The sequence below is a fragment of the Pelophylax lessonae genome (assembly GCF_965119305.1).
Source record: "Pelophylax lessonae genome assembly, chromosome: 10".
In the NCBI taxonomy this organism is placed as follows: domain Eukaryota; kingdom Metazoa; phylum Chordata; class Amphibia; order Anura; family Ranidae; genus Pelophylax; species Pelophylax lessonae.
In genome coordinates this window covers 127,988,591-128,009,389 of record NC_138777.1, presented here as the reverse complement: position 1 = coordinate 128,009,389, position 20,799 = coordinate 127,988,591, and the positions used below count along the sequence as shown (strand labels likewise).

The following is a 20,799-nucleotide window of genomic DNA, read 5'->3' as shown; positions in this document are numbered from 1 at the left end:
ATTCTCTCTGGAGAAGAGACGATTGAGGGGGGATATGATATCAATGTACAAATACTGTACTGGCGACCCTAGCATAAGGAGCAAACTATTCAGAGAAAGGGAATACAAAAAGACACGTGGCCACTCACTAAAACTAGAGGAAAGGCGGTTTAACCTTGAAATACGTAGGGGGTTCTTCATTGTAAGAGCAGTAAGGATGTGGAATTCTCTTCCACAAGCAGTCGTATCAGCAGGGAGCATCGATAGTTTAAAAAACTATTAGATGGGCACCTTAAAGACCACAACATACAGGGGTATACAATGTACAGCAAACAGCAAACACACACACACACACATCATAGGTTGGACTGGATGGACTCATTCTTTTTTCGACCTCACTAACTATGTAACTATGTAAGGAATTGTTGTGGGCGGATATTTGTGGCCTTTAATAAGGAATTTCAATTAAACATGGTCTACTGCTCTCATGTGTTGATTTCCTCAGAGATCCATGCCTCATTCATTTTTATAAATGTGAGGTAGACCACACTGTCATGAGCTTATCGGTCACGATCCCCCCTGCTGCGCTGAACGTCCTTTTGGACGGGACACTGGATGGGGGGCAAGCCAACAGTTCCCTTGCAAATTGTGCAAGCTCTGGCCAGAGTTCAAGCCTGCCCACCCTGTAGTCCAGGGGTTCATCACTCCTCAGAGCGTCCACATCAGCCTTTAACCCATTGTAGTCGGACACCTGTCGGTCTAGGCGTTCCCTGATGCTGGATCCGGAGTACAGCGGTCGATGGTTCGGCTGAAAGAAGGATCTCATATCTGAAGTGACCAAGACATCTTCAAACTGCCCTCTTCTTGCAGGCACTGTTGGATTGCTACCCGCAACTGTCTCTCTGTGACTGGAAATTCCTCTGCCAGCGCACGCAAAAGCAGAATGCAACATTTCTCGCAGCAAGGCTTGGAAGTGCTGCATTCTGACCGCCCTCTGTGATGCTGGTAACATTTCCGCCATTTTTTGTTTGTACCGGGGGTCTAAGTACGTTGCCATCCAGTACTGGTCCTTGCCCTTTATGCTTTTTATACGGGGGTCCCCCTTAAAACACTGGAGCATGAAGGCCCCTATTTGCACTAAACTGGAAGTGGTGTAGTGGCCTGGCTCCAGCTCATCATCCAGGATAATGTCGTCCTCGTTCTCCTCCCCCCATCCACGGATAACACCAGGGATCCCAGAAAGGTTTAAAGCATGCTCTTCTTGCTCCTCCTCATCTGCCCCGGCACCATCCTTCTCTGACTCCTCTTCAGACTCCTGTTGTTGACTTGTCTCAGATGGAGTAGCACCCATTGGGAATTCATCCAACATTGCGACTTCCTCATCTTCCGGCTCCTGCTCCTCGATGGCTTGATCAATGACACGACGCAATGCACACTCCAGAAAGAAGGCGTAAGGTACGATGTCACTGATGGTGCCCTGGCCGTGACTGACCAGTTTGGGGATCTCATCGAATGGCCGCAAAAGTCTGCATGCGTCCCGCATGAGCAGCCACTGGTGAGGTGAAAAAAAAACAAGCTCCCCAGAACCTGTCCTGCCACAGAGTTCGTACAGGTAGTCGTTAACTGCACGTTTCTGCTGGAGCAGCCCATCAAGCATATGCAACGTGGAGTTCCATCGCGTCGGGCAGTCACAAATAAGACGACTGATGGGTAGGTTGTGTCACCGCTGAATGTCAACAAGGCGAGCCATGGCTGTGTAAGATCTTCTGAAATGGCGCAAGATTTTCCTGGCCTGCCGCAAGACATCCTGGACCCCAGGGTATTTGGCAACGAATCACTGCACGACCAAGTTCAGGACGTGTGCCATGCATGGCACGTGTGTTATTTTGCCCTGTTTCAGCACGGTCAGCAGATTGGCACCTTTGTCGCATGCCACTTTACCAACTGTCAAATTGAGCGGTGTCAGCCACTGATCTGCCTGTGAACGCAAAGCTGAAAGAAGTGCAGGACCAGTGTGGCTCTTGTCTTCCAGGCACAACAGACGCAGCACAGCATGGCAACGTCTCACCTGGCATGTCAAATAGGTTCTGGATCTCCTTTTGGAATGTATTTAAGCAGTGTCATCAGCACGCCGCCCGTACCTTGAAAACTTCATATCTGATGAAACGTACGCCGGTCGCGGCGTGCTGACGTCACTGGAGTGAGATGGAGGACGGGCAGAAGAGCCGACCGGCCGGCGGCTCGCCTTTCTGGTCAAGCGATCCTTCCCTTCATGTTTGTAAGTTGCTGTCCTTTTGTTTTTACAATAAACGTACGGTTTTACACTATGGAACTTTTTACCTTTGTTTACATGACCCTCTAACTGATGCTGCTACGGAATATAAGTCTCCATACTATGCTGGATTTGCTGGATTGATACTACTGGTCATAATATAACATCTATCTGGTAAGCGGCTTGCAGGATTGGGGTGACGGTCTTTCTGTGTGGAGCTGACCCTCTTTTTCACGATTCTATTTTACACTGGCAATACATTTCCTTTTGGTAAGCGGGTAGTGATATTGGTGGAGGCACAGCTTGTCCAAGCTTTTTGGTGTACATATGCACATATTTTGGCAATTTATCATCTTAATCTGGTAAGCAGATTGCACTACAGGTGGCGGTTCTTGCACTTGGTGTTGTTTCATTATTTAGAAGAATCCCTTTATACAATGTTTAGTTTAATATAACAGTGTTACACTATGGGAGCCTATATCATTTATATTTCATGTGGGTGTTCTAGCGTCTGCTGAGTCATCTTGAGCCACGTGACCCATCATACAGCGAAGTGGTGGATTGACAACACTGGTCATTATTTTACATCCATCTGGTAAGCAGTTTGTTGGATCGGGGTGACAGTTCCTCTGTGTGGAGTTGATCTTCCTTTATCACGATTTATCTTCCACTGGCAATATATCTATCTCTGGTAAGCAGATAGTGGTATAGGTGGAGGCACAGCTTTTTTAAGCTATTCTGTGTTTACATATACTCAATTTGGTGATTTATTATTTTTAATCTGGTAAGCAGATTGCACTACAGGTGGTGGTTTTTACACTAGGTGCGGTTTCACCATTCGTTTTTCACATTGTTTAGTGTATTATATCAGTTTTACGCTATGGGAGCCTATATCATTTGTTTTACATGTGCATGGTCTAACGTTTGCTAAGTCATCTTGAGCCACGGGACCCATCACACAGCGGAATTTGAGTATAGGATATCCCTTCAAAGTTTTTTGGTGTTATACCATCCTATTGGGCGTATTATCTGAAGCATTCTGGTAAGCAGGTTGCACAACTAGTGGACTTTATTTTCAATCAGTGGATTTCACGTTTACGTTGAATATATATATATAGAAGACTCAAGGACTTTTTGGGACTTTTCTATCACTATATTTATTTGTACGTTATAGCACGGATTCACTATTTAGCGCGGCTTATTTATATTATTTTCTGTTTGGGTGTTTGTCACACTTTAAGCTGCTGCTCGTTGTTATAGAGCATAGCGCGGTTAATTTCCCACAAAGATACCACATATGTGGGACTTTGTCACAGCCTGGCCACATACAGAGGCCCAACATGCAAGGAGCACCGTCAGGTGTTCTAGGAGCATAAATTACACATATAATTTCCTAACGACCTATCACATTTTTGAAGGCCCTGGAGCACCAGGAAAAGGGAATTACCCACAAAATGACCCCATTTTGGAAAGCAAACACCCCAATGTATATTCTATGAGGCATAATGACAATCAAAAAGGACAGATCCTGCACATGCTGATATGCAACAAGTACAAAGAGGAGTACTTCACCAGCCCATGGCGCTGTCCATGTGTTCACCTCCTTTGTTTGTATGTTTTTTTGGCTGAAATGTCCTGGTTGCTGAGGCATAATGAGTCTTTTAAACATGTCATTTTTTTCCATAAATTATACATATAATTTCATTACAACCAATCACACTTTTGAAGGCCCTGGAGCACCAGGACAATGGAAACCCCCACAAAATGACCCCATTTTGGAAAGCAAACACCCCAACACATAATCTAGGAGGCATGGGCTGCAGATAGGTACTCAGGTATTCTGATGAGCTGCAGATAGGTACTCGGGTACTCTGATAGGCTTCAGAGAGGTACTTGGGTATTCTGATGGGCTAGAGACAGGTACTCGGGTAATCTGATGGGCTGGAGACAGGTACTCGGGTACTCTGGGCTGGAGACGGGTACTTGGGTACTCTGGGCTGGAGACAGGTACTTGGGTGCTCTGGGCTGGAGACAGGTACTCGGGTACTATGATGGGCTGCAGAGAGGTATTCGGGTACTCTGATGGGTTGGAGACAGGTACCCGGACACTTTGATGGGCAGGAGACAGGTACTCGGGTACTCTATTGGGCTGTAGATAGGTACTCAGGTACCCTGATGGGCTGGAGACAGGTACTCGGGTATTCTGATGGGCTGCACATAGGTACTCTGAAGGGTTGGAGACAGGTACTCGGGCACTCTAAAGATAGGTACTCGGGTACTCTGATGGGCTGGTGACAGGTACTCGGGTATTCTGATAACAGGTGCTTGGGTGCTCTGATGGGCTGCAAAGAGGTACTTGGGTACTCTGATGGGCTGCAGAGAGGTAATTGGGTTCTCTGATGGGGTGGAGACAGGTACTCGGGTACTCTGGGCTGGAGACAGGTACTCGGGTACTCTGATGGGATACAGAGAGGTACTTGGGTACTCTGATGGGCTGTTGACAGGTACTCCAATGACAGGTACTCCGAAGACAGGTACTCGGGTACTCCGGTGACAGGTACTGGGGTACTCTAATGACAGGTATTTAGAGTACCCGAGTATGTATTTCATTGGCTCTTTACCCTGATCAGGGATGGACTGTGTCAAAATGACATTCTTCTTCCCCAATCGCTGTTCTGTACACCCCTGGGGGCGCACAGGAGCAGCGTGAACAAGGAAAGTGCATGTGGCCGGCTGTGATTGGACACAGCCGGTCACATGGTAAAGAGCCATTTTTTTTAATGGCTCTTTACACCGATTAGGGATGGGCTGTGTCCCTGATCACTGCTCTTCTTGCCCCTGGGAGCGCGGGAGAGCAGCTGAAACAGGCGGACATCATATGACGGGCGCTCGGATCGAGGAGATGTTCCTGCAGGCGTGATATTACTATGGCCCGGTATGGAACTGGTTAAAAAAGAGCTTCTGTCTCCCCCAAAAAAAATTAAAAGTCAGCAACTTGAAATACTGTAGCTGCTGCCTTCTAATATAAAAACACATACCTGTTTAGGGATCCAGTGCTGTCCTTCAATCTGCTTCAGGTCCAGGTACCAGCATCTTAACTAAGAGAACCCGTCAGTGAAGACTTGTGGCTTCCCAATCATATTCCTACTGCACATGTGGGAGCCGCACTGTGCTTTGTGAATGTTCCTGCAGTCTTCCAAGGCCTGTTATGTGTTCCAGAAGGCTGTGGGGGAAGGAGGGGGTCTGAACTTCCACTTGGATTGCTGTGTTGAAACCATGTACCAGCTCCTCCCCCACAAAAAAAAGTGTCAAATGTGAAGGAGGAGGGGGGAGCAATAGGAAGAGCAGACCTCCCACTTTTGGGTGAAATTCCACTTTAATATGCTGATATCCATGCTGTTTGTAAGGCAGTCTGTAATACTCCTCCCAAAATTCCTTCTACAAATGGTAAACTTCCATAAAAGAAGTCTTGTTCAGAAATCTCTAGTCTGAAAAGGACTGGCAGGAATAAATATTTTACTGGTACATGCTTTTAGGGGAAATATATTAAATGCACATTTTTTGCAGGAAAAAAAAGGGCATTTATTATTTTTCCCCATAGGAGCCTGCACAGCATTACACCTCCAATTAGTGAATTCTGGGTGCAATATCAGGGTCTGGCAGACATGCCCTCCAGCTTTCTGCCTTTACCTCTGTATGAGTTGTTCAGCACCCTCACAGTCCATTGAGAACTAAATACCGTCTGCCACTAACTTGCAGTTAATTCACTCACAGATCACTGTGAATGAATGACATGGCTGTGTGGGCGAAACCTTGCACACCCATGCCAATTTTAAATGTGATAGCAGTTGCGGGGGGGAGAGGAACCCCAGTCTCCTGTCACAGGAAGGGGGTTCTCAGGGGGAGAGGGGCTGGAGCATGTTACATGTTACACCCTAAATATAGGTATACACATGTAACATGTTCCAAAGGTAAACTTAACCTTTATGTGATTAACAAACTGCCAGCCCCAAACGTGGTATTTGCTATCTTTATTTGATGATTTAACCACTTGCCGACCGCCGCAAGTAGATATACTGCGGCGGTCAGCCCCTCACAGGCAAAGTGACGTATGTAAACGTCACTAGCCTGTGAGGCTCTGGGGAGCGCGCGCCGCCGGAGGCGCGCTCCCGCACGGTCACGGACCCCCCCGCGCGCGTGACCGGCGGACCCGATGTCCGCCGGTCACTCAGCAATCGTCAGGGGAGAGGGAGAAAGTCAGGCAGCTAGTGTAAACAAGCCGCTTGTCATTCTCCCCTGTGTAGAAACACTGATCATACGGTTTGGCTATGAAGGACCATTGATCAGTGTTCCTACAGCTCAAGCCACAGCCAATCACAGTAAGAATCACGCCCCTAGGGACACACACAGCCTCTCAAATAAAGTTAACCCCTTCACTACCAGTGTATTTTTACAGTAACAGTGCATATGTATAGCACTGATTACTGCAGTAATGTCACTGGTAACCCCAAAAGTGTCAAAAATGTCAGTCAAGGGTCCGATCTGTCTGCCGCAATGTCACAGTACCGCAAAAAAAATCGCAGATCGCCGCCATTACGCGTAAAAAAAAAACAACAAAAATGACAAAAATCTTTCCGTTTGTTAGTAAACGCAATAACTTTTGCGCAAACCAATCAAAATACGCTTTTTGCGATTTTTTTTTTTTTACCAAACATATGTAGCATAAAAAAAATTGGCCGAAAATGTTAAAAAATTTAGATTTTTACATTTTTTTGGGGGGGAATTTCATATAAAAAAATGTTAAAAATATTGTTTTTTTTGCAAAATTGACGCTATTTTTGTTTATAGCGCATGATCAAAAAATCGCACAGGTGATCAAATACCACCAAAAGAAAGCTCTGTTTGTGGGAAAAAAAAGGATGTCAAATTCGTTTAGGTACAGCGTCGCACGACCGCGCAATTGTCCGTTAAAGTCACGCAGTGCCGAATCGCAAAATACCCCCTGGTCAGGAAGGGGGTAAAATCTTCCGGGGCTTAAGTGGGTAAGGGCTTGTACATTTTTTTTTTTTTTTTTTTTTTAAACAGACCGAAACTTTAAGGACTTTTTTATGTTTTCCATATGCTAACACTAGGATTGTGGATAAACAGTTGCAGCCGCAGTGTTGAATTGCTCATCCTCTACATAGTCGGGAAAAGAATGGTCTGAAACTTTGCTCTGCTCTACCTGCACAGTAAGGTTTTCGTGAAAGTTAGAGTCAGAAGAGGAGAGAGTACAGCATCTCACAGTTCAATGTTGCCTGTAATTTGGCAGTCAAGAGGCTAATACACAAGTTTGTTTTGGTCTGCTTCACTGTTGGTCCATTGTATCTGGGATGTTTGGCAGCTCATAGCCCTTAATAAAGTGTCTATTGTATTAATGAAAACTGTGAAAATTGGGAAATTTAAATAATTTATCATGGCCATAGCAAATAGAAATTTCTGTTTTCTTCAGTAAATGAACTGGATGAAGACTTGGGGCAAATTAGGTTGTGCTTCCATGTTTAGTCTGCATATAAGGTCTGTACTATGTGTATAACTATCTTTACTATACATACACTTATTAATAGGGTGCGTGGGGTGGGGTGTGGTGAGTTTGAGACTTAATTTTAAAAATCTAGTTGAAAGATTTAGTTACAGGAGCTCTAGCTAGTTCACTAGTTCCTTGCTTGATAATCCAAGCTCAACAATTATAAATTCTGGAATTTTTTTTAATTTGATTTATGTCAAAAAGGAAAGAACTACAGTAACGCAATGATATGTTGGTAAAAAGCCTTAGGACTCTTACCTACTGCAGCTTGAAAAAGCTCAGTACAGCTTTTTTTACTCCTCTAAAATGCAGCCCATTGTTTACAACGTACCTGTACATATAGGCACGTTAACAAGGCGATGCGTATTTATGGGAAAATCCGCGTTCCCGGTCAGTATTTTGGGCCGGTACACACAAAAATGCGTATATGTGACTGTGGCATGAATACAACAACATTCTGGGAGCTAGAATGCTAGAATACAATTATGCACAAATGCACCCAACATAAACAAGTGATATTATATCCAAAAATGCAGATGTTCAAACATCAGTACTGTGTGCAAGAGGTCTTACTGTACATACCACTGCTGAGATCAACATAAGTTGGACATCGGGCATTTTTTGGATGCATTTTGCAAATTTTAGCAAACAACTCCTCATTTTTACTTACCTTCACACAATAAAGGTCTTCTGTTCTTTATTTTGTATCCAGTCTGACAGTCACATTTATAGTAACCAGGAAAATTGACACAGCTGCGAGACTCTCCACACATTCCAGACCGTAAGCACTCGTCAACATCTGAGATAAACTATATTGTTAGAAGAGCAATAGGACTTCTGACAAAGCAACTAACATTGTATTGCTTCTATTTAAGGCCATTTGTTAGCTATAAATATTACATGATGGTTGGGTGTAAACTAATCTTTTATTTTTTTTTCAGATTAGCAAACAGGCATGCATGCTTATTTTTCACAGTACCATTGGCACCTTTAGAGGAAAATATCTCACTTAGTTATTGCTAAAAACATCTAGTTCACTAGTTGTTTATGGAAAATAAACAATTGTTGGTAACTGAAGGATATTACAAGAAAAAAACAGAGACACTGGTCTCAATTTCCGACCCAGCTCCTACTTTGGACAGATCCCCATAACTACCCCTCTGATATTAGGCAACATCCACTTATTAGCACCACCCTGAGCATATTCAATAAATTATCGGTGACTTGCCAACTGTCATCAAACCCTAGCCCATTGATCCCGATCATGAATAACCCGGACTTTACACCGGGTGTAAACATTGTGCCTTCAGACCCTGGTACTTCAACCGTTAACTCACCTCTTTTAGTTAAACATTGTTTACTAAATAATAGATTTATGTCCTTCTTGGAATTTAAGACCTTGAAGCCTCAGAATGTTTCCTTAAACTATTGGAATTACATTCAAGTGCACAATTGTGTCCAAAACAAAAAACAGAAGAAATTATTGTTCAGGCCGCTAACCCCTTTCAAAGAAATTTGTTGGGACCACTCTACGATGTCAAAAACCACATCGCAAGCTTACAAATGGATCTCTTCTCCCTCTTTGAATGTCAATGACAAGTACAATAAGATGTGGGCACGTGCTCTGGATTGCACTATTTCTGATAACCAATGGGAAAAGGCTTGCGTCTTTACCCACAAATGCTCCTTGAGTACAAGAATTCAAGAAACCTCTTACAAAGTTTGCACACAATGGTACATTACCCCGGGGAAATTAAAGGTTTGGTCTTCACAATATTCTGAGAGATGTTGGAGATACCTATCTCATAAAGGCACTTTCCTTCATATTTGGTGGACATGCGACCTGATAGAGTTACTGGACCAAGATTGTGCACTTGATAAAATGAATCACTGATACTACTCTAGAGTTGAATGCAGCCAGCTGTTTACTACATGTCAATAGTTTTTCATACAGGAAATACAAAAGATCCTTGACTAGGCATTTGCTCAATGCAGCCAAATCTAATTTTCCCTTATACTGGAATTCCAAATCAACTCCTTCAATTAAAGAATGGGTAGATAAAGTGAACTCAATTTATGAAATGGAGGAAATATTGGCCATCAAAAAAGAAAATAATACCACCTTCCAAAACTTGTGGAGACCCTGGCTCATGTTTACACTATCCTCTGAATTTAAACGCCTGTTGTCAACCTAGATTTATATGAATATGTAACCCTCTATATACCTGGAGACCTTGTTACCTGTTATTTGATGCCTAACTATCTGATCATTTCAGACCAACAACTTATGTGACATTGTTAGTACTTCCCCTCCTACCCTTCCCCCCCCCCCCCCCATCACTTCTTTCAATCTCCACCTTTCCTTTTCCATTCTGTATCTTCTTTCTATTGGCTGTCTTGGCCACTTCGTGGGATCGGACCTTCTCCTAAGTCCGTATCTCACAAGAGTTACTCTTGCATTTATAGACTCAGCATATGCAGATCTCATCTTACATTATGATTACAAATTTAAGTATCTACCTTCCACTGACGATGAAGATATACCAAAATGTATTCTGTTTATGTTACACGCATTGTTATTCTGTTTGCCATTTTCATACCTCATGTTGTTGATTGTATGTAACAAATTATTTATCAATAAAAGCTTTTTATTGGAAAAAAAAAAAAGAAAAAAAAAAACAATACAGTATGAAGTACAACACACTAATGACAATACACTAGATGTACATATATAATATGACAGCTTAAATGCCCACCGAAAACCTAATAAATGAAATAAGCTATCCCAAGCGCTCAAAATGAGGACCACTCACCAATAAATACAATGGCTATGCAGCTACTTGACTGAGAAAAATGAAATAGATATATACTAGATAGATACTGCACAATAACTCGAAATATATATAGTAGCGCAAACTTAACAAAAAGAAAGTGCCATAAATAATGTGCAAGCTGAACAAAGTCCAATAGTTCAACAGATGTCACATAGGCAGCAGGAAAAGATCAGAAATATCATAAACAGTCCATCTCCTCCCCCCTTGGAGCACGGTGGTGGTGGTGATCCCTTTGAGAAACACGCTTCTTGATATAGTCATCCCAGGAGATAGATTGAAGGAATATGGACTGTTTAAGATATTTCTGATCTTTTCCTGCTGCCTATGTGACATCTGTTGAACTATTGGACTTTGTGCAGCTTGCACATTATTTATGGCACTTTCTTTTTGTTAAGTTTGCGCTACTATATATATTTAGAGTTATTGTGCAGTATCTATCTAGTATACACTAGATGTACAGTTTAATTTTTTTTTTCTGGAAAATCACAGGCATACTCGTCTGACATTGGTTCATTGGTGACATTGGTACTAGGATTAGGAATAATGATATCAAGCATATATCTTGTGGCAAACAAGAGACAAGATAGAAAATATACAGTTCTCTTACCCACACAAGATCTTGTTCCATGTGTTACATTCAGTCTGTACCCATGATGACAATGACAGTTAAATGAGCCAACAGTGTTGAGACACAATCCCTTTCCATGACCACATGGGTCACTTTTACATTCATCAATGTCTAGGGCACAACAACAAAGACACATGCAAAGAAGAGTATTAAGAAAACATTTTCCACATTTATTAGTTGATATTGGATATTTTATTTAATTTAAAAAATAATAACTTTATTGTATATGTTGTAATTATAAGCTTTGGTAACAAAAATTAAAACAATTGCATTCATTGCATTTTATTACTGTATGTGCTATAGGAGCTATCATACTTGTTATCTATACTGAGGTACCAGCAATTTTATGTGGGAACATCGGCATAATTGCCTTCCCAACCTTTTTTTCCTGTTGCATATGCAGTAAGTCTACTACAAATAACACATTCAGCTTAATCATTCTGCTTCTTTGCTTCTTCAGGCTTCAAATTACCCATGGCATTGCCTGCAAAAACTAGCATACATTTTTGTGTATTCAGTAATTTATATGTAAATAATATATGTGGTTTACTGTAAGCTGAAATTATATTATTTAAGAGGCATCTCAGGTACATGCATTTACAGCTTCCCTAATATGCACAAAAACATAAAGCAAGCAAGAAAGGTCTAAGGTCAGCCATGCAAGGGCAGAACTGTCACCAAATGAAAAAAGTACTAGCTAAACCGAACACACAGAGAATTTCAAGCTTTATGAAGCACAGGTAAGTTATCCCTTGTTCGAAAAACTACATAAAACTGCCAATGTTTAAAAAGTGCATGGGCTCTTTTATAATTAAAGCATAGCAAAACCCCAGACAAAAACTTTGTGCCCTGCTAAAATTCACTTTATAAAAAATAGTATTTACTGTATCTGGTTTAGAAACCATTTTTTGGGGAGGGGGTATTTACAGTATATGTCATGGCCAGCATTTGAGCGGGGTCTACTTGCCCTGCATGTGGGCGGTACCTCTCTCGTGTACGTGGTCATCAATGCCCGGGACCAAGTGGGGCTGCGTTCATGTGAAAGGTAAACATTATGGCGGTACCCTGATTTAGAGATGGGCTGTACAGTGTGTGCAAAAGTTAAATGTACAGAGTCTCTCTGTACGTGTGTTGTCCCATGTTACTACACACCTTCCTCACTGCATGATGCATTTAGGAGAGACACTGCTGAGCCCGTGCCCTCCCCACCAGTCCAGCATACCTCTGTCACCTCACTTCCAGTGACAGGATGGGGTCCTGCCAAGCACCTAGCGGGGACCTCATGCATGCTCTCACTTAATTCCCTCACTCTCCAGTACCATGCGGCCAGGTGCTGGGGACTTCAGTCCCGGTTACTTTTGGGAAACCGACTGCTAAGGAGGGAGCCAGAACACAGACCCCCCCCCACTACCGGAGTACCTTTCACTTTCCCCAGGTACCACACTTTATGACGGACTGCTATACACTCCTCGCCAGTTCTTGGTTATCCGGGGCAACTGCTCTCAAACTCCTGCCGAGTTAACCTTTCGTAGTGAATAAACAAAGAAACCGTGCTCTTACATCATAAAATACATATTACCATATCACCATACCATCACCACTCCCTGTCACAATGCACACTATATATAGTATATAGCTTTTTTACTGATTACTGTATTAGTGTTCCTTGTGACTTCATTTAGTGTTAGAGACCATTAGTTTCTATCCCAAATAGGTTTAGGGTACCCGCCACCCCCCAATAAAGATATAACCCCCGATCACCCCCAGTTAACCCCTTAATTGCCCTGTCACTGTGTCACGTTTATAGTGACACTTTATACTAATCTAATGGCTCTCTTCGTTCCTCTCAAAACCTCCTGCTCTATAGCTCCCTCATCAACTCCTTCCATGCTTAGAAAGTGATTATACCTTAAGGTATAAAAATGCTGCGCTCACCTACTAGTGCACTAACTGAACAAAAATAGACTGTGAGTACATATTAATGACATAAATCAAAAGGATTAATACAATGTGCAAACGCAATATGGTGAAAAATAAATGATGGTGTAAATCAGTGAGTAGAGTCCCATACACCAACAATCTGAAGAAGTCCACAAAACCTATTAATAGTGCAGTCTCTAAAAGATGGCTTTCCACAATTAATAATTCTTCAGTCCCTTCACCAAATGGACACCCGGTGTATAGGAGCGCTTACCAGAAGGCACCGACCCCTTAGTTATAGGGGGTCAGTACAAGCAGGGTTGTATATTAAGTTGAGATCCGGATCCCTGGGTATAACTGCACCCGACAGAAAGGTCCACCTTACAGCCACCTGCTGAGTGTATTATACTCCGTACTCCTCAACCAGCCCAACGCTCAGAGTTAGGATAAATGAAAAGGTGCCGATATAGTGAAGTACGTTCAAGCAAACATAGCATTTCATACCTTAAGGTATAGTCACTTTCTATTCATACATTTTTTACGGTTTTGTTGCAGCTCCCAACTTTGGTATTCATACCATCATATAATTATGTTATATATGCACTTTTATATATTGCACTGCACCGATATGTATTTATAATTTAGAGTGTTTAATCACATAGACACATGTTTCACCTTCCAATTTCCCATTGCGCAGATACTATTGGCGATTAACGCCATTTTTTTTACATCCTTCCATGCTTGCCTCCAGGACTTTTCAAGAGGCTCTCCAATCCTATGGAACTCCTTACCCCAATCTGTCTGATTATCTCCTACTCTATAAGCTTTTAGACAATCCCTGAAAACCCTCCTCTTCAGAGAAGCCTATCCTACCCACACCTAACAACCGTATCAGCTCATCCCCCACACTTTTTACCTTCTGTTTCACTTGACCCTCCCTTCTAGATTGTAAGCTCTAACGAGCAGGGCCCTCTAATTCCTCCTGTATTGAATTGTATTGTAACTGTATTGTCTTCCCTCATATTGTAAATGCTGTTGGCGCTATATAAATCCTGTATTATAATAATAATAATAATAATATAGTGTACAGATCTTTTTTCTGATCACTATATAGGTGTCACAGGTGACATCAGTTAGCGTTAACGCTAGTTAGCGTCAATCCCATGTAAACAAAAAGTCACAGAAAAGGCTTGGTCTTCAAGTGGTTAGAAGAGTGGGTGATGTGTGGCATAAGCTTCTAAGATTGAGCATAAAATACCAGAACAGTTCAAACCCCCCCCCCCCAAATGACCCCTTTATGGAAAGTAGACACCCCAAGCTGTTTTCTGAGAGGTATGTTGAGTCCATGGAATATTTTATATTTTGCCATAAGTTTCGGGAAAATCACAATTCATTTTTTTGTTTTGTTTTTTAAACAAATTTGTCACTAAATTATTTATTGCTCACACATGCCATGGGTATATGTGAAATGACACCCCAAAATACATTCTGCTGCTTCTCCTGAGTACAGGGATACCACATGTGTGAGACGTTTGGGAGCCTATCTGTGTATGGGACCCCGAAAAAAAATCACCACCTACAGGTTTTCTAAGGGCGTAAGTTGCTTACTTTACTTCCTCACTACCTAGCACAGTTTTGGAGGCCTTGAAATTTCAAGATAGCCCAAAACCCCTTCAAATGACCCCATTTTGCAAAGTGGACACTCCAAGCTATTTGCTGAGAGGCATGGTGAGTCCATGGAATATTTTATAATTTGCCACAAGTTTCGAGAAAATTACAATTTTTTTTTTTATTTTTTTTTTACACAAAGTTGTTACTAAAGGATATATTGCTCACCCATGCCATGAATTTATTTGAAATGACACTCCAAAATACATTCTGCTGCTTCTCCTGAGTACGGAGATGCCACAGGTGTGGGACTTTTTGGCAGTCTAGCCGCGTACAGGACCCCGAAACCCAATCACCGCCTTCAGGCTTTCTAAGGGCGGAAATTGTTGAATTCACTCCTCACTACCTATCACAGTTTTGGAGGCCATGAAATGCCAAAATAGCACAAACCCCCCCCCCCCCAAATGACCCCTTTTCCGAAAGTAGACACCCCAAGGTATTTGCTAAGATGCATGGTGAGTATTTTGCAGCTCTCATTTATTTTGGAAAACGAAGAATAAAAAGAAAAATGCATTTTTTTTTCTTTTTTCAATTTTCTAAAATTTTGGACAAAAAGTGAGATCTACTTTCCGAAAAGGGGTCATGTGGGTGGGAGGGTTTGTGCTGTCTTGGCATTTCGTGGCCTCTGAAACTGTGATAGGTAGTGAGGAGTGAAATCAACAATTGGTTTTCAGGGTCCTGTACGCGGTTATGCCCCGTACACACGTGCAGATTATCTGAAGACTTTTGTCTTCAGATTTACCTTTTCTATGTAGTGCAAGGGCCTGCCGGATTGCATACAAATTGAAAGTGTTTTGGGTTTGACCTCATATTATATGGTTTTGGTAAGTCTACAGACAAAAGTCTTCAGATAATCTGCACGTGTGTACGGGGCATTAGACTGCCAAAATGTCTCACACATGTGGTATCCCTGTACTCAGGAGAAGCAGCAGAATGTATTTTGGGTGTAATTTCCCATATAGCCATGGCATGTGTGAGCAATATATCATTTAATTGACAACTTTGTGTAAAAAGAAAAAACAAAAAAAAAGTATAATTTTTCCGACACTTGTGGCAAAATATAAAATATTCCATGGACTCAACATAGCTCTCAGCAAATAGCTTAGGGTGTCTACTTTCCGAAAAGGGGTAATTTGGGAGGGGGGGGGGTGTGCTATCTTGCCATTTCATGGCCTCAGAACCTGTGATAGGTTGTGAGGAGTGAAATAAACAAATTAACACCCTTAGAAAGCTTGAAAGCAGTGATTGGTTTTTGGGGTCCTGTACATGGCTAGACTGCCAATAAGTCTCACACATGGGGTATCCCCATACTCAGGAGAAGTAGCAGAATGTATTTTGGGGTGTAATTACACATATACCCATGGAACGTGTGAGCAATATATCATTTCAATGACAACTTTGTGTAAAAAAAATATATATATTTTTTAGTCATTTTGGAAACACCTATGACAAAAAAATTAAATATTAATTGGGCTACACATGCCTCTCAGAAATTCCTGGGGTTGTCTACTTTCCAAAAAGGGGTAATTTGGGGGGGGGGGGGGCTTGTACTGCCCTGCTATTTTAGCACTTCAAGAAATGAGATAGGCAGTCAGAAAGTAAAAGCTGCATAAATTCCAGTATATACACCATAATTTGTAGATGCTATAACTTTTGCGCAAGCCAATAAAAATATGCTTATTGAGATTTTTTTGTCAAAGACATGTAGCTAAATACACTGTGGCCTAAATGTATGACATATTTGAGTTTATTGGATATTTCCTGACAGACTCCATGGCAGCATACGTATCGGGTTTGGCCCCGCCTCCAAACCTACCCATAGGACCTCACTCCCATAAATCTTTGCTCCTGTTCAGCACACGTGTTCTTTTTTTGTCCTCCAAAGGATTACCTGATATCCTACCTGAAGATGGATTCCGGGTGATGGATGGCTCTACCAGTCGGGTATGGAGCTCTCCAATAAGCCCCAGCTGCTGCGGGGTATGGAGGAGGGGCGAAGATGTAGCAGCCTTGGCCAAAAAGCCCAGCTGCTGCGGGTGGCCGGTACCCTTGAAGAGATAAGTCCGGTGTGCATCCATCCCTGGTGGTCTGCGGTTCGTGAGTACACTCCATGGCAGCTATTTTATATGCTTATATTGCCTTGTTTATATATGTATCTCTTACCTGGTCTTTCCTGCCTTCCCTGGTGGCTAGTGGTCCGGGGCCGGTCAGCGGTTCACTTCCTGACCGGCCGCCGGTGCGGTACGCTACTGCGCATGTGCGGCGCCTCGAGAACGAGGCTTGGCTCTCGCGCGTGCGCAGTAGGAGCGCGGCGCATGCGCAGTGAGTTGGCGTCGGTGGCGATCGCTGATGACGTCACCAGGCACCATATTTAAACCCCAGAACTGTCAGCAGTGTTGTGTTTATACACACTGCTGATACTGGGTGTTCTATACTCCGCATCTGATCGGTTTTTGGACGCCTGCTGTTCGCTGCCGCTCTGCCTGCTAACCTCTGGTTCTTGGTGAGTACTGGCCCCAGTTTGGGAGCCCCCCCCCCCCCCTCCTCTTTTGCTGGTTTTCTGACATTGCTGTCCGGCTCATTCTTGTAGGTCAGCATCAGAATGGAAGCTACTTTGCCCTCCGGTGGTCAGCCCGCCCCTAACAGGTATTTGGGGCTTCTTGGTGGGGCTGTGGGTTATAGGGGGTGGGGGTAGGAACTCAAGTGTTCCTAGCTTCCTGTCTGTTTTTTCTGTTTTTTTCTCTTGTTCACAGCCCTCCTCGTTCAGAGACTAGGCACTCTTCTCAAAGAAGTGAAAGGCGCTCAAGCTCTCGCCACCGGCACTCTACAGGAAAGTCCCGTTCGGGCTCACATCATCAAAAATCATCTACTTCAGCCAGCCACGCACGGAGACCTGACAAAGCAGGTTGCAGAGGCTGTGGCGCTAGTGTCCCGGAGAGGAAGCTTTTCTGTGATAGATGTTTCTCCCAGGCTGCGGGAGAAAGGGATACTTCCGATCAGCGCATTGAGGCTTTGGTCAAGAGAGTGGTTAAGGACTCTTTGGCAGAGTTGGGTGTCAGTCGTTCTCAAGACACTGCAACGGCTTCCCCAAGCCCTTCCCCTGTAGCACTACAGGTACAGGAAGATTTCGAGTCAGCCCACACAAGCCATCAGTCGATGCTCTTGTCAGGTAGCGACTCTGAAGATGAGGATCCCTGCTTGGGTTTTGAATATACCTTGGTGCCTTCCCTGGTTAAAGCGGTCAGAGAGACCTTAAATTGGGAAGAGTCAGCTGTTCCCCCTCCCAAGCAGAAGAAGTACTTTAAACAGCTCAATAAGGAGCGTGTTAATTTTCCCTTCCTGGGAGAGTTGGGTGAAATCATCTTGGAGGAGTGGAAAAAGGTGGAACGAAAGAATTCCTTAGTATCCAAGATGGCTAAACTTTACCCCTTCAAAGAGGATGATGTGAAACATCTTGAGTCTCCTCCCCTAGTTGACGCAGCAGTCATGAGACTGGTCAAGCACGTGACCCTTCCCTTAGAGGATACGGTCTCATTTAAAGACCCGTTGGACCGAAGGATGGACTCTGATTTGAAGAGAATCTACCTTACAGCAGGTATGGCCTGTAAGCCAGTCCTGGCTTTAGCTGCTCTATCCAAAGCCATGGAGTCTTGGGCTGATGTGGTAGACGAATCGGTCAGATCGGTTTCGGAGGAGGTGGCCAGAAGCGCTCCAATCCAGGAGCTTAGGCTGGGCGCGTCGTTCCTTGGGGAGGCTTCCATAGACTTGATCCGTCTATTGGCAAGAGTTATGCTGTCCTCGGTCACAGCTAAGAGAGCTCTTTGGCTCCGCCCTTGGGTGGCGGATCCGGCATCAAAGCAAGTTTGGTGCCGTATTCCCTTTGAGGGGTCCTCCCTTTTCGGGAATAAACTGGACGAGGCCATAACCCGGGCTACAGGCGGTAAGTCTGGGTTTCTTCCCCAGGATCGGCGCCAGTTCAACGTCAAGAAAGGACAGCCTACCAAAAAATTTGTGCCTGACCGGGCCAGGGAAGCTCGTTCTTATAGACCTGGTCGGGAGTTCAACCGGAACTGGAGATCCAGACAGTCTTCCAGGAAGACGACAAAGAACGTCTCCTCTGGGGACCGTGAGCCCACTAAGTCCTTTTGAAGGTGGGCCCGCTCAGACATGTCGGGTGGGTGCGCGTCTACGCTCCTTCCGACATGTCTGGGCGGCTTCGATTCAGGACCCCTGGGCCGTCAGGACGGTGTCTTCAGGCCACAAGTGGGTCTTCAAGGAGAGGCCAGGCTCAAGGTTCCTGCCTACTGCCATACCATGTCTAGAAGAAAGGCGTCAGATTTTGTTTTCTTACGTCGAAGCTCTCATTGCTCAAGGGGCTGTCATCTCCGTTCCAGAGTCCGAGCGAGGCCAAGGAATATATTCTCCGCTCTTTCTGGTCCAAAAGAAGAACGGATCATGGAGACCAGTAATAGATTTGACCTTCTTGAACAAATTCATAAAAAAAGAAAGGTTCAAAATGGAGACCCTGTTGTCCATACAGCAGTCAGTCCAGCCGGCAGATTGGATGGTGTCCATCGACTTGAAAGACGCCTACTTTCATGTCCCTGTGGACGAAGATTTTCAAAGGTTTCTCCGGTTCGAAGTGGGAGGATTACATCTTCAGTTTATCTGTCTCCCATTCGGGCTCTCAACATCTCCACGGACCTTTTCAAAAATCTTATTGGCCGTGGTAGCCCTACTGAGATTGAAAGGTATCCGTCTTCACCACTATTTGGACGATCTACTCCTGTTGTCCCAAGACAGAGACCAACTATTAGTTCATCTGGAGCAGGTCGTGTCCACTCTCCAGAAGTTTGGTTGGTTACTCAACAAGGAGAAGAGTCACCTGATTCCAACTCAGTCCCTGATCTACTTGGGCGCTCTGTTCGACACAGAGAAGGCGACTATCTCTCTTCCAGAGGAAAAGATAGGGACTCTCCGAGACAGGATTCGCTTTGCCCTCTCATCCTCTCATCTTCAGGCACGTCAATGTCTGAAGGTGATCGGGACTATGGTCGCAGTAGTCCCCATGGTGAAGTGGGCCCTGTGGAGGATGAGACCCTTTCAGAAGGGATTCCTTCAGCAATGGGATACGTGGCATCTGGATCAACGCATCTTCCTAACCCCTTCAATGAGAGCGAGTCTTCCTTGGTGGCTATGCAGAGACCACCTGCTGAACTGCCACTCTCTGAAGCCAGCTCCGTGGGTAGTGGTTACCTCGGACGCCAGCAACATAGGCTGGGGTGCCCATTGTCTGTCGGAGGTGGCACAGGGCAGGTGGGAGTTTTCCACTCGAGGAATAGTATCCAACATACTAGAACTCCGAGCAGCATTCCAAGCTCTTCGAGCATTTGCTCACCTGACAAAAGACCAACCTGTCATGCTGCGCCTGGACAACACCTCAGCAGTGGCATACATCAGGAAACAAGGGGGTACACGCAGCTGGTCCCTATTGAGGGAAGTGGAGCCGATTATGTCCTGGGCACAGAAAAATCTCTCGAATCTTTCAGCGGTTTATGTTCCAGGAGTCCAGAATGTCAAAGCAGACTTCTTGTCCAGAGTGGATCTGGACAACAACGAGTGGTCCCTTCACAAGGAAACGTTCGACTGGATCCTAACATTGGGGTTTTCTCCAGAGGTAGACCTCTTCGCCTCCCCCTGCAATCACAAACTGCCGAAGTACTACTCAAGATTCAGAGATCCACAAGCATCAGGGATAGATGCACTCTCGGATCAGTGGAGATTCCACAGGGCATACGCCTTCCCACCAATTCCGATTGTGTTGCAGTTCCTTCGGAGACTCAGGTCGGAGCCAGTGGAGGTAGTGGCGGTGATTCCCTTCTGGCCGAACAGGCCATGGTTTCCCCTTCTGACGCTACTCAGTGTCCAAGAC

The 20,799-nt window shown here is 44.1% G+C and overlaps 1 protein-coding gene across 2 annotated transcripts in view; it reads right to left on the bottom strand.

The window, feature by feature from the left end:
- The window catches only part of LTBP3 (latent transforming growth factor beta binding protein 3), a 1,036,617-nt gene that overhangs the window by 448,289 nt on the left and 567,529 nt on the right, over positions 1-20,799 (bottom strand). Inside the window, exons 13-14 of one of the 2 annotated variants that reach the window (XM_082271069.1) lie at positions 11,259-11,390; positions 8,488-8,616 (exon numbers count right to left, since the gene is read on the bottom strand). In XM_082271069.1, the coding sequence (XP_082127195.1) occupies positions 8,488-8,616; positions 11,259-11,390 (261 nt within the window). The remainder of the gene's footprint in view (positions 1-8,487; positions 8,617-11,258; positions 11,391-20,799) is intronic. The other variant, XM_082271070.1, reaches the window with a different exon arrangement.